Here is a 14,999-nt window from a genome sequence, read left to right as displayed (position 1 = left end):
CTCCAATTCAATATTTAGATTTTTTGTCACAGATGGTCAAAATAGCTGCTTTACATTCACAAAAAAATGTTTAGGTGTTATATGTTACAACTGATATAATATAAATAGAATGGCAGAGTTCATGCCTTTAATATTTTTTATGATGCTGTAATAAAAACCGATAAGAACACGCTTTTTGCTCCATCACATTATCTTTAGATCCACATATTCTTGACCTATTGATAAATGAGGAATATTATAAAACCGAAGGGGCAGAAGAAATCTAAGCATCTAAGGGAAAAGACGCAGAATCGAATTCAGTCCAAAACTTATTCTTTCTCCGTTTTGTACCAAAGCTTCGTAGAACCGTGTAATTTTAAGCCATATTAATTCATACCGCTTCAATTTAGTCGATAGAAATTAAACTGTTAATTATTATTAAAGATTAAAATATAACCCTCTCTATAATTAACCTTTCTGATAGTCAATTACTTTTTTGGGTCAGCTTCGATGCTGATAAGAAATACAAGTAATTGTTTGATATAAATTTTGAAAATACTAGATAAAACTAATTTGAAAACTAAGTAATGTACTATACAAAATATGATAAGTTACCTCGATAAAGAAGACTCATTAAAAAATGATTATTGACATTTCAGTTTTAAAGTATAATCAATAATTATTCATTGAAAGGCGAGCGAGGATTTCGTATAGATATTGAAATATAGGTCCTATTTAAATGCCGCGCCGCGTGGATCCCGCGTGGCTCCCCTCCTGTTGGTCTTAGCGTGATGAAATATAGCCTTCCTCGATAAATGGGCTATCTAACACTGAAAGAATTTTTCAAATCGTACCAGTAGTTCCTGAGATTAGCGCGTTCAAACAAACAAACAAACAAACAAACTCTTCAGCTTTATAATATTATGTAAGTATAGATTATTCAAAGACCATATAGGTAAGGTTTTTTTACGGGGGTAATACCTTTTCAGCAGGATATTTAGTGCCGTGCATGACCATCTCAATCATGTTCTTGGTGTCGTGTACTATCGCCGCCTCCAGGGTTTCGTCGCGACGTCCGAAGCCAGAATCCCGCATGTAACGCAGGGAATACCGACGTTGTACGTGCCAGAAGTAGCCATCGGTGAAAAATATTCCTGGAAAATAAAAAGAATAAGTTCACTAGCTGTGCCGCACGCATTTATAGACGGACAAACTTGCAGGCTAAAGAAAGTATTTATGATGTGAACTAGCTGCGCCCCGCGGTTTCACCCGCTTGGCTCCGCTCCTGTTGGTCTTAGCGTGATGATATAATTATAGCCTTCCTCGATGAATGGGCTATCTACCACCGAAATAATTTTTTCAAAATGGACCAGTAGTTCTTGAGATTTGCGCGTTCAAACAAACAAACAAACTCTTCAGCTTTATAATATTAGTATAGATTAAGGTCATAGATTAAGGTACATATTATTCAATATTCAGGTACATTACAAATAACTTATTTAAGTGACATTGGTCAATTTTCATTATTTTTTTTAGGATCCTGCAGAATGAATCAAGTAGTCTTATGGTGGAAGTAATGATGAAGAGTTTCTGAGAAAAAGGGTGCTTTTGAACCTATGACAAAACATTCCCTCTACGCAACGGAGGCAATTTTAACGACACCTCGAACGTCGAAATAAATAAAAAAAATCTATCATAAGTGAGTTCAAATAAATGGATGTTAAACTAAGTATTTGTCTTGTTTCCTGCTATGTTTGTTATTTATGTATTTTAGTATCTATAATAGAAAAATAAAATTAATTAAAAATTAATACTATCAAAGAGTTGAAAGAGGTGCGGTCATAATTTGCATGCCTTTATATGGCTAATGTGGTGATGTAGATTTTATACCCACTTTATGCAAATAAATAATTTTTAATTTATATATATCCGATTTATCTTAATTATATTATTTAAAATATGTACATAATATGGTACGCACCAGGTTATCCAATCCTATCCTAGTCCTACTAAGATTATAAATGCAAAAGCTTGTGAGGATGGAAGTATGTATGTGTGTGTATGTATGTTTGTTACTCTTTCACGCAAATACTACTGAACGAATTACAATGAAATTTAGCACACATATAGAGGGTAACTTGGATTAACACATGAATATGCTTTATCCCCGAAAACCCACGGGAACGGGAACAATGCGGGTATTTCTTTGAAAACGCGGGCGAAGCCGCGGGCGGATAGCTAGTATAAATAAACTTTGAAATTTTAAGATAACTTATCACACAAACAACCTCAAAAAATCCACATTGAATTTATGACATCATTGATTAAGAAGAATTGCCTTAAATCAGGCATTTTTTGTGTACCAAATACAGGTGCGTATCCAAACTATCCATACTAATATTATAAATGCGAAAGTAACTCTGTCTGTCTGTCTGTTACTCAATCACGCCTAAACTACTGAACCAATTTGCATGAAATTTGGTATGGAGATATTTTGATACCCGAGAAAGGACATAGGCTACTATTTATCCTGGGAAAAGGACGCAATTCCGGAAATCCCACGGGAACGGGAACTATGCGGGTTTTTCTTTTACTGCGCGGGCGAAGCCGCGGGCGGAAACCTAGTATGTCATATTTTAACCCAGTTTTTGCATCCTTGTATGGTCAATTAGAAATTCATTTCAAGCCTCAATAAACGGCCAGCAAATTATATTGTAATTTAAATATATTTTAGCAAAAAACATGTAATTGCTAGAAGTGTATAATTATTATTAAAGTCGTTTAAATAATAATATTGGTTAGGTATTTGTTATAAGGTTATATACAATAATTATTTTAATAATTTTAATAAATTAGGGACGTATTTCGTAAACATATTTGGAATTTTCCTAATCGGTGTAGCGTGTTTCACGAGTTTAGATTTCAGAGGAAAAAACATTATTATATCATCCCTATCCCTGAATACAAGTTATTCTAAAAAATCATCAAAAAAAGAGTAATATGACACTAATTTATGGAATAATATATAAATAATAATAACAAATATTTCAGGACAATTTTCATACACGGTACGATCTGATCCCATACTAAGCTTTCGCTTGTGTTATGGAAACCAGATGGCTGATAAGCATACATATATGTATATAATTTTAAATAAATACTTATATAGATAATTAACACCCAGACACAGAGATTGATATAATACTTATATGTATCTTCTTACATGAGAAAGACGCAATAAGGACAAAAATATTGCAAATACAAGCAACACATATCATTATAACTATTATTATAAATTATTGTTTATTTATCAGAATTATAATTATATTCGTATAAACAGATAAGTAAACTATTAGCGAAAATGTTTACTGTTTAATATTTCATATATTCATAACTAGATATGTCCCGCGGACCGCGGTGTCCCGCATTATCTGCTAAGACCAATAAGGTCTTTGCGTGATGATATTATAATACATATAGGAGGATAAATGGATAAACCTAACACTGAAATATGTTTCAAATGAGTTTAGCGCGTTAAAGAAAACAAACTCTTCAGCTTTCAAAGAAAGAAGTTTTAGATTTGCGTATTTTTCTACATATACTAGGGCCCCGGCTTCGCCCGTGGAAATTCGTATGAAAAATAGATGTTGGCCGATTCTCAGACTTAAGTAACCGATATGCACAGAAAATTTCATGAGAATCGTTCCAACCGTTTCGGAGGAGTATGGCAACGAAAACTGTGACACGAGAATTTTATATATTATATATGTATTATATAACTCCAATGTCTTAAGTGTATAATAAGTAATAACGTTTTCTTATGAGTAACCCTAATAAAGATTTTATTTATTTGTTTTTTATAAAATGCAGATATTGTAAAAGCTAAGGAACCATAATTTTTGCACACTTGTTTATTAATGACGGCCACAGACATAGATCTAGTCTGTGATGACGGCAATATAATTATTAATTATTACGCGATCATAAAATGGCAATACATATCTATTTGTTTACGAATCGCAAATGTCAGTGTTTACGAGATGCAAGGATCCCAATGCAAAAATTTATTTGCTTATTATCACCCCATTAAAATAATTTGTAAAATTATTCAGTGCAAAAACAAGTTCATATTATTATGACATTTGAAAAGTTTTAAATTTTAATACCTCCTGCTGCGATTATTTGTTTTATAAAAAATGTCATCAAAAATGTTTGTTATAATGCGAAAAGGAATCATATTTCAAAATTGGTCGAATCTTATATTAAAATTCGTATCTTGTATTATTTTGAAGTCCGTGGTAAATAATAATTACAAATGGGCCTGTTCTAAAAATAGTTCTAAACTAGCTTCCGCCCGCGACCCCGTCCGCGCGGAAAAATGAAGATTTATTTTTTTCTACGTAATTTTCCGGGATAAAAAGTATCCTATTTTATGCCCAGGATAATAAGGTATAATTATACCAAGTTTCATCGAAATCGAACCGTTAGTTTTCACGTGATGCCTGAACATACAGACAGACAGACAGACAGACAGACAGACAGACAAAATTTTTTTTAATCACATATTTGGGTTTGGTATCGATCCAGTAACACCCCCTGCTATTTATTTTTTCAATATTTTTAATGTACAGAATTGACCCTTCTACAGATTTATTATATGTATAGATAAGTTTACAATTTCGTAGAGTTCTGTTTTTATTTTAATAAAGGAATTAACTTCTTTAAGGGACAGGCTTTTTACAGAACGAATGTATACAATTGGTACCTATACAAATAAATTTATTAACAAGATCATGTACATAAAAAAATAAAAACAAATTTATTCAAAAGGGATAACGAACTAATGAATATATACAGTCATCGCCCGTTCTTCTTTTTATTTTTTCTTATTTTTTTATTGTTTTTGTCACCGTCCTGTTTTATTTTAACTTCAAACACATCAAGCTCTTTTGGGTCAAACGCCTATCAATATTCCATATTAAACACTTGACCGTAATTTGAAGCTTACTTATTGAGAAGGTACCTAGCTTTTTCCGCCTATTTTCCCTCTCTTTCTCGTTGTATATATGCTATCTCTCTCGCACACGGCACACCTCTCACCAGGTGGCGCGGCCGGCGCACGATAATGTGCAGGCGCTAGATCTTCTTCATTGGCGTCTAGCTTCCGCCGCGAGAAGGTTGTCTACAAGACTACAACCTTGGTGCTATTAAGTATTAAGTATTGCATATTGCAAGTGCTAAAAGTGTGAAAAAGTGTATCCCGTCGGATCGGTACAGTGAGTTATTTTTACATCTATTGTAATGACATTTTACTTAAAAATGAGCAAAAATCTTTTAAATCGACGGTATATCCGTTGGACTTTATTTAAAATGCTGAGGTCTTTTAGTGAATCCTTCAGCAATAGTTTATTTTTCAATATGCTTTAAATACTTAATAGCATGTTAGATATTTAAAATTAACGATACAACCGTTACATTTTACGTGAAATAGTAACTTTTCTTTTGAAATATTTTATAAGTAATGCAATATATACTAATGAATATTTGAATTTCTAATACTGTGAGTAAAGCAGATTTTAACGGATTTACCGTTCGGCTTTACTCGTATCGTTAATATTACTTTTGTGATTATTTGATATTGACTAAATATATCAAATACCCTCTCTTTTATATAGATATTTTTATTTTATTTCATTTTTAATGTGTTTTTATTACAAGGTTACAAGTGAATATTAATAGTATGTATGGATAAATCCAAGGCTAATCCTATGAGCCAACTCAAAGCTTAACAGGCATGCAATCCATTGCTACGACTTTATTACATTGTCGTTATCACTAGGAACGGTTCGGAGTATAGTTTATAACTAAAAATTATCGAACGAGATGAGTCAGCTCAAAGAACAAATTATATAGGTAGGGTAAACGCAGCTATCAACGACCCATCGAAAATCTGAAGGTATTACCGACCTATAAAAGTAATTCGAAATTTAAACGTTTCCAGAACTATTCTAGCTATAGGTAGGCAAAGTTATACACGAATGTATTACTTGAGCATCGTATACTTTAACGTTAGAGTGAGTAACTGAGCAAAAAAGAGTTAAAATGCGTAAGTTGCTGCGGGGTAGCGTGGAAGCAGGACGTGTCGTACTGTTCCGTTGTTCCTTCGGGTAAGTACTGTGAGTATCTTTTTAAGACATTTACAAACAAATGACATCTATACTTTAATTTATATTACTAAATGTCAATGCATTTAAGTGTCAACTTTTCATTTCTTACAACATTTTATTAATAAAAAGTAATTTGAAACGATAAAACTTAAAATTAATATGGGACGGTGTTAGCTTCACCAGTTTAAGCCGCGGCAGGTATCAACGACCCGTAAGTCGGCAATGGCAGCAACGTAACTTTTTGTTTTATTTTCTTTTATGTTATTATATCACACTAACACAAGTGGTTTTATGGACCAGTTTAAATCTAAGCTATGAGTCTTCATAAAAATCTATTAGCGACTAAACTTTTTTGTCTAGTGTTGTGTCTTTTAGCGTTGTCAATTTATACAAAGTTATGATATTTTCGAGGATCCCTATCGAATAGTTACAGAAGTAAATCATTGTTTTTTTTTTGTTTAAACAATATGCATTTGTTCATATTTTGTATGACATTAATCAATTATAATCTATTTTATAGTCTGATGATCAAATAAATTAAAATAACCATTTTTTTATAGGTCGGTAATACAATTTAGGTTTATACTTACATACTTTAATACCGACCCATGTGGGTCGGCAATAGCAACTATAGGAAGATATTACCGATCGAATATAGATTGTTTAGTTTCTCATCTACAAATTCAAATTCAAATTGCTTTATTTGCAGAATGTAGAATAAAGATGTTTGTATATACAGATAATATTGATCCTTAAACATTCTGCTCGTAATTGAGCGTGCAAATATATTTTTATTACTTTTATGACATAATAGGTGCCTATTAAAAATTATATTTTTAGGTTAAATTTAAAAAATTTAAAAAAATTATATTTTTAGGTTCTTAGGTTAAATTAACATAAAACATATTATAATTAGTTATATTTTTTCCAGAAATATGGAGCCACGAAAGCGGCGAAAAGTATTCAGTAAAACACAACTCGCCGAAGCAATCAATCAAATAGCATAACGAAATATCCTAGAGTTTGAAATCCTTAATTTAATATATGTACATATATTAATAGTATTATGTTGATTAATTTAAAAGTTTATAATTATTTAGTTCATTACTAAAAAATACTCATTTGTTTTATTAAAAATAACTACAATTAAAAAATACGAATATATTTGCATTTTTATTTCATTTTATTAAGATCGGTAATCATCATCATCACTAGCTTCTATACATTCCATTGCTGGAAAAAGGCTTCCTCTCACATACGATCGGGAATAGCTGCATAAAAATCGTTAATAGCTTCACAGCCGTTTTTATGGGTCGGTAATAGCAACAATCGACTAAGTCACATTGTAAATTATTTTTTACAAGATAATCCTTTATTAGAATGTATTTGCTTCAATAAATACATTTTTTATACATAACACTAGCATATAAAATGAAATTATAAATCTTTAGAAGAACCAGTATACTTAAAAAATATGGTTGATTTTGAAATTGCCTTAGAGGGGTCGTTAATACCTGCGTTTACCTTATTACCTATAACAGGAACAAATTGATGTTAGCGTAATTGCACGAATCACAACGTGTCCGAACATGTCGAGATATGTTATAAATCGTCCGGGAGTTAGCCGCTCATCTGAATAATGATGGAATACGCACAATGCACATGTTCAGTAGGTACCATGAACGTACCACACATTCAAAAGTATCCGTAGTCTATACGTGTCCTTTTATGAGTATTAATCTGATCCGTATATAAGCGAAAATAGACATAGGTATTACACACAGCAATTTTGGTTTGAAAATTACTTTTATTTATATTACGTTTCCTATGTTTCAAATGATGCAACTTTTTGGTTAAAACGAGTAAGTGCCAAAATTTTACATTTAAATTTTCTAGTTTGGAAAGAGACGTTATCGTATAGTTATCGAGATACCTTAATTAGAAATTAAATTTAGAGACATTTCAAAGGATTTACTATTCGCATATTCTAACGTTTTAGAATAATATTATAAACTTGTACACCTTGACAAAAAGTAAAAAATTGCGGGTGAGCGGAGATTATTTTGTGCAATAAAACCGTCCTACGATGGTATGGCCACGTATGGCTGCGTTCGTAAGGAATGTTAACGGATATAAAGCAACTGAATGTGACATCGATTGTATGAACTAAATTAAATATGAATCGAAGTTCATTTTAAAATTTTGTGTAAATGATTTGAATTTTGACTTTATTAAATAGTTAAAGCCTTCTTTTTATATATACATAACAATTAATTACCATTGTCAAATCAATTCTTATTTCATCCTGGACAGCTGTTGCTAGCATTGGAAAATAAGTTAAAGTACCTTGTTACTATATTATTATTTTAAATGATTATTAACTTCTAATTTTATATTAGCACCTTAAATCTTGCTCGAAGCAGATTACATAAATGTGGCCGCTAGGTTTAACCGCTACTCCTCGCAGGTTAGGTTCGTTAGCCAGGTTAAACCCACCCTCGCAGGGTGACTATTAAGTATTTTTGGGAAGGCCCTACTTATTTCAAATTACAAACATCCCTCGCGCAGCTGTCGCTCGCAGGGAAATAGGTGCAAATATATCAGCCCTCGCGGGGCTTTGATTACAACCGCCCTCAAGGAGAAATGGTGGAAATATATATCAGCCCTCGCGGGGCTTTGATTACGACCGTCCCTCACGGGGAAATGGTGCAAATATATATCGGCCCTCGCGGGGCTTTGATTGCGGTTGGTGCAAATATACAAAGGATTGATCATTAAAATGATCATAGATATTTGCTTTCGTCAACGAGGACCCACGAAAATGTTAGAGATGACAGTAACGGATCTTCACTCTTCTAAGGTAGGTAGAAAAAGGTTTTGAAATCTAATTCACAGTGGGCCATCTATACAATATAAGTATAGTAATATAACCTAATAAATACAATAAAATAGGTAAGAGACGTTAAATAATGGACGCATGAAATGAATACTTTGTATCCTAAAAGGTTAGCTTACGCTTATTTAATCAGGAAACCACCATTGGTTTATCAATTATGGAAATTGCGACTTGAACAAATTGTATTTACCAATGCAGAGCCTCACAATGCAGAGAATCACAACAAAGGGAGGCGAGTCGGATCAAATATCATCTCGCAGATGATTTGTGGCGGTGGTTTCCAGGATTGTCACCAAGCCTTGTGTCAATGGTATATTTGTTATCGTAATTCCATGGCACTAGCCGACCAATTTTCACATAAAATCACCTGAAGAGATTTTTTAATCGCAAAGCGATTGAATGTAACAAATTACGATTGGTTATGTATAGTTGACCTCTCATAGGCCTACTTTAGTTGCCCGATCTTGTAGGCAATTTATTCGACTCGTTTATCAACCCGTTTGGCCTCATTATGGCACCCATGAGTTTTTCTTCAGGGCTCAAACAATAAATCGCTGAGGGATTAGGATAATCATTTGCTTAGACAAGTTTCTTGTCATCCCACCAGGATTATTATATTATATAATAAACTTATATGCAACTATTAACGTAAAACGTTTAAGGACTCAACGAGTGCTGTGAATTCTGACTATTGAGTTACTTAGGATAGAGGATAATTAATAACGGAAGGTCAATCCTTCCAAACAAAAGCCTCGTATTATTAGATATTACTTGGAACCCCTACCCTTCACGAGAAAGCTCTGCCAGATGACTTCACATTTCTTTGATTTGAAGGGGGGGGGGGGGGCAATAAATGCAATGCAATACAGACTATACGGCTTTTGAAACATTATAAATATACCAGATAAGCGAACTAAACCTTTCTGGTTTAGTTCTTGCTATATCGATATCCGTGCCTGCTTCTCGTGGTTGCGGTTGAATTAAGTTTATCAATGGTCATAAATGCAATTCTATACAGATGATATACTGCATTTTAAACATGACAAAGTCTAGTAAGCCAACTAAACTTTGCAAGTTTAGTTCTTACTATATCACTGTCCGTGGCTGCCTCTCGTGGTGGTTACAGATGACTAAAGTAACGTCCTGTCTTCGCATCCTCAACCAACTGTCCTTTCATAATCTTAAAACAGATTCATTCGACATAGATCCCCACGAGTTCAGTTCTTCATTTTTGCACTCGAAAAACTGTGGACAACCCACGAGCAGTGCCTCCATTGGTAGCAGTTACAATCAAGGGGTAACTAAGGTAAGCTAGCCATATTAGGGATGTTGGAACAACCGACCATATTCAGGGCAACTTTCTTTGTCCAGTTTAACGTTTAGGCAGTCGTAGCATTCCTACGGAACAAAAATGGGATCAGATCTGCACCCTTAATGCAGTTAATCGAAAGGAGATACCTTCAGACGACGATAGTATTCAGAACGCACCATATTCCTGAACATAATAATGCATATTAATCTGTTGCCATTGTCCTGCAGCAGAATTCCTTAGCGATAATTTGTTCTCGTTAGAGCGAGCGAGGGTTGTAACGATAATATGAGAAATCCTAGTCAGTTCGAGGCCTAAACGACGTGTAAGAGTACTGCTATTTCAGTAGTAGTAGCACCGAGAAGGGCGAAGGTATTCTGGAAAGCAGAACTGAAGGCCCGGTCAGCAGCACCATTCACCTAATAGACAGTGTTTAGTGCTGCACCACTAGAATCTGACTCTGAAGGTATACAGAAATGTATACATTTTCCAAATATCAAATGTTATAGTCGGAAGAAAAATCCTATTTGCCTCCGTCTACCCAAAAGACATACGGAGTAGCTAGTAGAAGTTGGTTGAATTAGAATAAGTATAATTAAAAACCTTTGTTACTTACTGGATAAATTTGGCTCATTTCCTATCTGACGTTCATATAGCTGTTGATGGCCTAGATGTTATGCACAAACACTTTCATTATAAATAAGTCACGTTATGTAGTCCCGAGACTTTTGGTATATAAGTTCTGATGTAAACCATAACTATACCTTAAAATTAATTTGATTAAAACTTAACGTACTTAGCTGTAGTAATTGCAGGTTTGGGACACAGATAAGCTCTTATCATTTTAGTCTCTAACTTCTTGAGTTCATTATATGTTTCCAGTACAGAGTTTAAAACCTATCAGTTTTAAATAAATAATTCATGCATTGCACTGAAAGTACCAGCCATGTTTATATTATGATCGGTGGCGTTGGCTCTAAACATTAATAGACACCGCACGCTTTGGTTGGATGTTACATATTATCTGTATTATAATTTAAACCGCTTACCTGGTTTATTTTATTACCTTATCCAAGGGATGACCTTACAATTTATTTGACCCTAAAAGTAAAGCCAAGGTCTCTACTTGTCCGCTAGTAGCAGGTTGGGTTAGAACTGTGTGAGTTGAGACAGCTGGTAAATCTATGTTATGAGGATTCAATGGTGCTTCTACAGAAGTCTAATTGAATAAATAAAGGTTTGAGTTTGAGGTATTCTTGCCTCGTCGGTGATGAGCTGTTGCTTAATTTTGTAAGTAACATCTAAATGCGTAATTAAAAGTCGTTACTTGCTCTTTCGCAGATTTACGCTAAAGATAGTGGAAATTGTAGTAACTTTAACTTTTCAAGCCCAAAAGGTTAACTAAGGTACGCTTGAACCAATCTCATAAGTTCTAATACTTTTAATCATTATGATTTACTTTTTGGTTCTTATTTGATTAACTTTTTATTGTTAATATAAATAATATAAAAATTTAAAAATTTGTGTGATTTATTGGTATACTATCTGCACACCTTACTCTTTCAAATAAAGAAATAAGTAATTACTTATGTACCTATTCAAATTCACATTGGCGTCCATATATTGTACACCAGGTGGGTAACAAACAGGTCTCAATAAGTAAGCTTCAAATTACGGTCAAGTGTTTAATAGCTGTGTTTTACCTGAAATAAAACACATATTAAATACTTACCTATATTTGAAGCTTACACTTAACGTCCACCTGTTGAGTATTTCGACTCAATGAAGAAGATCTAGCGCCTGCACATTATCGTGCGCCGGCCGCGCCACCTGGTGAGAGGTGTGCCGTGTGCGAGAGAGATAGCATATATACAACGAGAAAGAGAGGGAAAATAGGCGGAAAAAGCTAGGTACCTTCTCAATAAGTAAGCTTCAAATATAGGTAAGTATTTAATATGTGTTTTATTTCAGGTAAAACACAGCTATTATATAGACTGGTCGAGGATACTTTTCATTGGACGAATAACATAATACATAATAATTGTATACAAAATCTTTTGTACTAACGTTTTGTATTGTAAATAACTCTGTATACAAGAGCCGGAGTCTATCAACGCCCAGGGCCGGCTGGAGTAGGGTGACTGGATGAGTGCAGTAGGTAGTAGCTCTAGGCGCCAGATAAAGGGCGCCAAAATCAATAACGCATAATAAATATGACTAATTATATAGATTCCTGAATAGTAACGATGAAAATATAACTATAGTTGTGTTATTTAACAACATAAATTTTGTTCATATGGATATTTCATTTGGATTTTGTTGGCAATTGGCAAAAATATAGTAATTGATATTAATTTAAATGAAAATGATATGAATACCTATATGAAAGGGCGTAATTAGAACATTCAGCTCTACCATCAAATATAATATTATATGCTTTACTCTACGATATAAGCTACCTCTGTTTTTAAACGACGTTCCCAAAAACGACGGAAGTTCTCAGTTTGTGATTTATTAAAATACGCAACAATGTAAAAAAAAATCGATTAGGCAAATATTTTGAATATAAATACTTATAAAACGGTTAAAATTTTCAAATTTTAACCTTAAACCGGGAGTATCCTCATTATAAATGTGGCGTGATAACCAATTTAGGTACATTTTTAATCTTATTGGTATAACCGTATAAGATTAAAAATGTACCTTCCTAATTAGGTATCTTAACTACTAACTTACTTAGTGTAAGAGCTAGCCTAGCGCGCAAGAGCAACTTTTGACTCCGCAACTATTTTGTCTCTCCCATCAACTCTATGGGCTAGTAAGAAAGTGCGCAAACGTAGCGACGCATCTCCCCAACTCATATAACATGCTAAATATGTAATTATGTATAGTTAGCGAAAGCGTAATAAAAAATCGTATGATTCATTTTTGACAGTAGGACGTAGATGGATGGTTAATAACTTTTTAATAAATTAAAATTATTTTAGAAAATGAATCGCCAAATATGCTTAGCACTAAATTCAAAAATTACTAAGTACATCGAATCGGCTCTATTTTTATTTTTGTGAATTAAATGCAAAACGATAAAAACTTAGAATAACGAGAAAAATACTCATAACAGTACAGTAGTAACGGGTATTCAACAACATAATATTAAACAAAACTGACTGATTTTTCTGTATTTTGACGAGTAAAACGATGTCTAGTTGAATAAATAAATATATGAGTTTGATTTTGATTTTTGAAAAGTATTACTTACCCAACTTCTTCCAATAAGACCGAGCGCGTGCTAAGACCGTATCAAGACGACCGTCAAATTCCTCCCTCGAAAGCACCTCTTTGATAGTCGCGGGGTCGTTGACTAGGATCTGTGGTAGCTTCCCCAAGTACAGGCCCACAACCTTAGTGTTATATTCTTCAGCAAGTTTCATGGTTGCCAAGCCGAGGTTGTTGATAACTTTGGTTGCGATAATCCAGTAACCGCCATAAATTGGAAGACGTATGGGACCTATTGAATTTGAATTTTTTCGTTAAATAAATTAACTTTAAATGTTAGGTACCTTACGTATCTTATATTTAAAGTTCTGTTACTTGAAATAATTTATATGATTTTAGTCCTGTAAAATTGTACTAACGAAAAACAATAATGTGTGTTTATTTCCAAGTGACCTAAAAATATTGTTATTGACCGATTTATTTGAACTTTGCTCTGCTATATAGATTAAGGCCAGGAATAAAATTTTATTGTATTTTAAATAAAATATAAAATAAAATATAATAAAATTTCCTAAAATTTTATTATATTAAAAAAATTAGTAGTACACGCTAATTTTATTCTGTTTTCAAGCTAATTTGTGCAGATATAAAGGGCAGATAAAGGGAATTTTTGTTAGCAATTAAACGTTAGGTATGTACTTATTTTCGTCAATTTATTAAAAATTATCACATTATTTTTCTTAAAGATATGACACCTCATACATTGTCTTAGCTATACAAATAATTGTGTTCCGAAAAAACCAAGGATTTCCAAACAATAGATATAAAATTCTTACTAATAATAATAAAAATCTCTACCAACCTGGCGGGAAATTTTCATCTCTCTCGTACGCTTTGCTATACGAATATTTTAACAAGAAAGCTATAATAAATAATAATATTAGCGACCCGATCATCTTCGACACAGGCAACTACGTCAATTATATCTCTGACAATAACTGGCCACAAGCCTCTCGGTTTATTATTAAAATATAGTGTTGTATCAATTAATAATGTAAACATATTATCGTTCCCGTTCGCTATCTTTTTGACCCGCAATACGTAAATCATCATCACATATACATATAATAAAATTGTAGAAAAGTTATGTCTGTACAATGAAAATAAGTAAAAATATGGTGTTATTATTAAATCGATCCCGAATCCAAAACTGTAGTTTAATTTTTTTTTGTCTGTTTGTCTATTTGACTGTATGTTTGTACGTACGCTAATCTCAGTAACCGCTTATCCGATTTAGATGCGGATTTCACTAATATGTTATGGTAAGCTTCATTTAACATTTATGCTCGACTTCACCAGTAGGGTTGCTAAACAGTCTCCTAAGTAAGGGGTTAACAATTAGTGTTTAATAAATAAAAAAGTTAATCACGGC

At 33.0% G+C, this 14,999-nt stretch overlaps 1 protein-coding gene across 1 annotated transcript in view; it reads right to left on the bottom strand.

Annotated features, from left to right (window-relative positions):
* Window positions 1–14,582, bottom strand: part of LOC123693423 (probable cytochrome P450 304a1) — a 36,278-nt gene extending 21,696 nt beyond the window's left edge. Inside the window, exons 1-3 of the mRNA XM_045638514.1 lie at window positions 14,430–14,582; window positions 13,611–13,859; window positions 961–1,133 (exon numbers count right to left, since the gene is read on the bottom strand). Of these exons, the coding sequence (XP_045494470.1) occupies window positions 961–1,133; window positions 13,611–13,859; window positions 14,430–14,523 (516 nt within the window). The 5' untranslated portion in view covers window positions 14,524–14,582. The remainder of the gene's footprint in view (window positions 1–960; window positions 1,134–13,610; window positions 13,860–14,429) is intronic.
* Between the last annotated feature and the right edge of the window lie 417 nt (window positions 14,583–14,999).

The sequence above is a fragment of the Colias croceus genome, chromosome 7, assembly GCF_905220415.1.
Source record: "Colias croceus chromosome 7, ilColCroc2.1".
NCBI lineage: Eukaryota > Metazoa > Arthropoda > Insecta > Lepidoptera > Pieridae > Colias > Colias croceus.
This window is presented reverse-complemented; position numbering and strand designations above follow the sequence as displayed.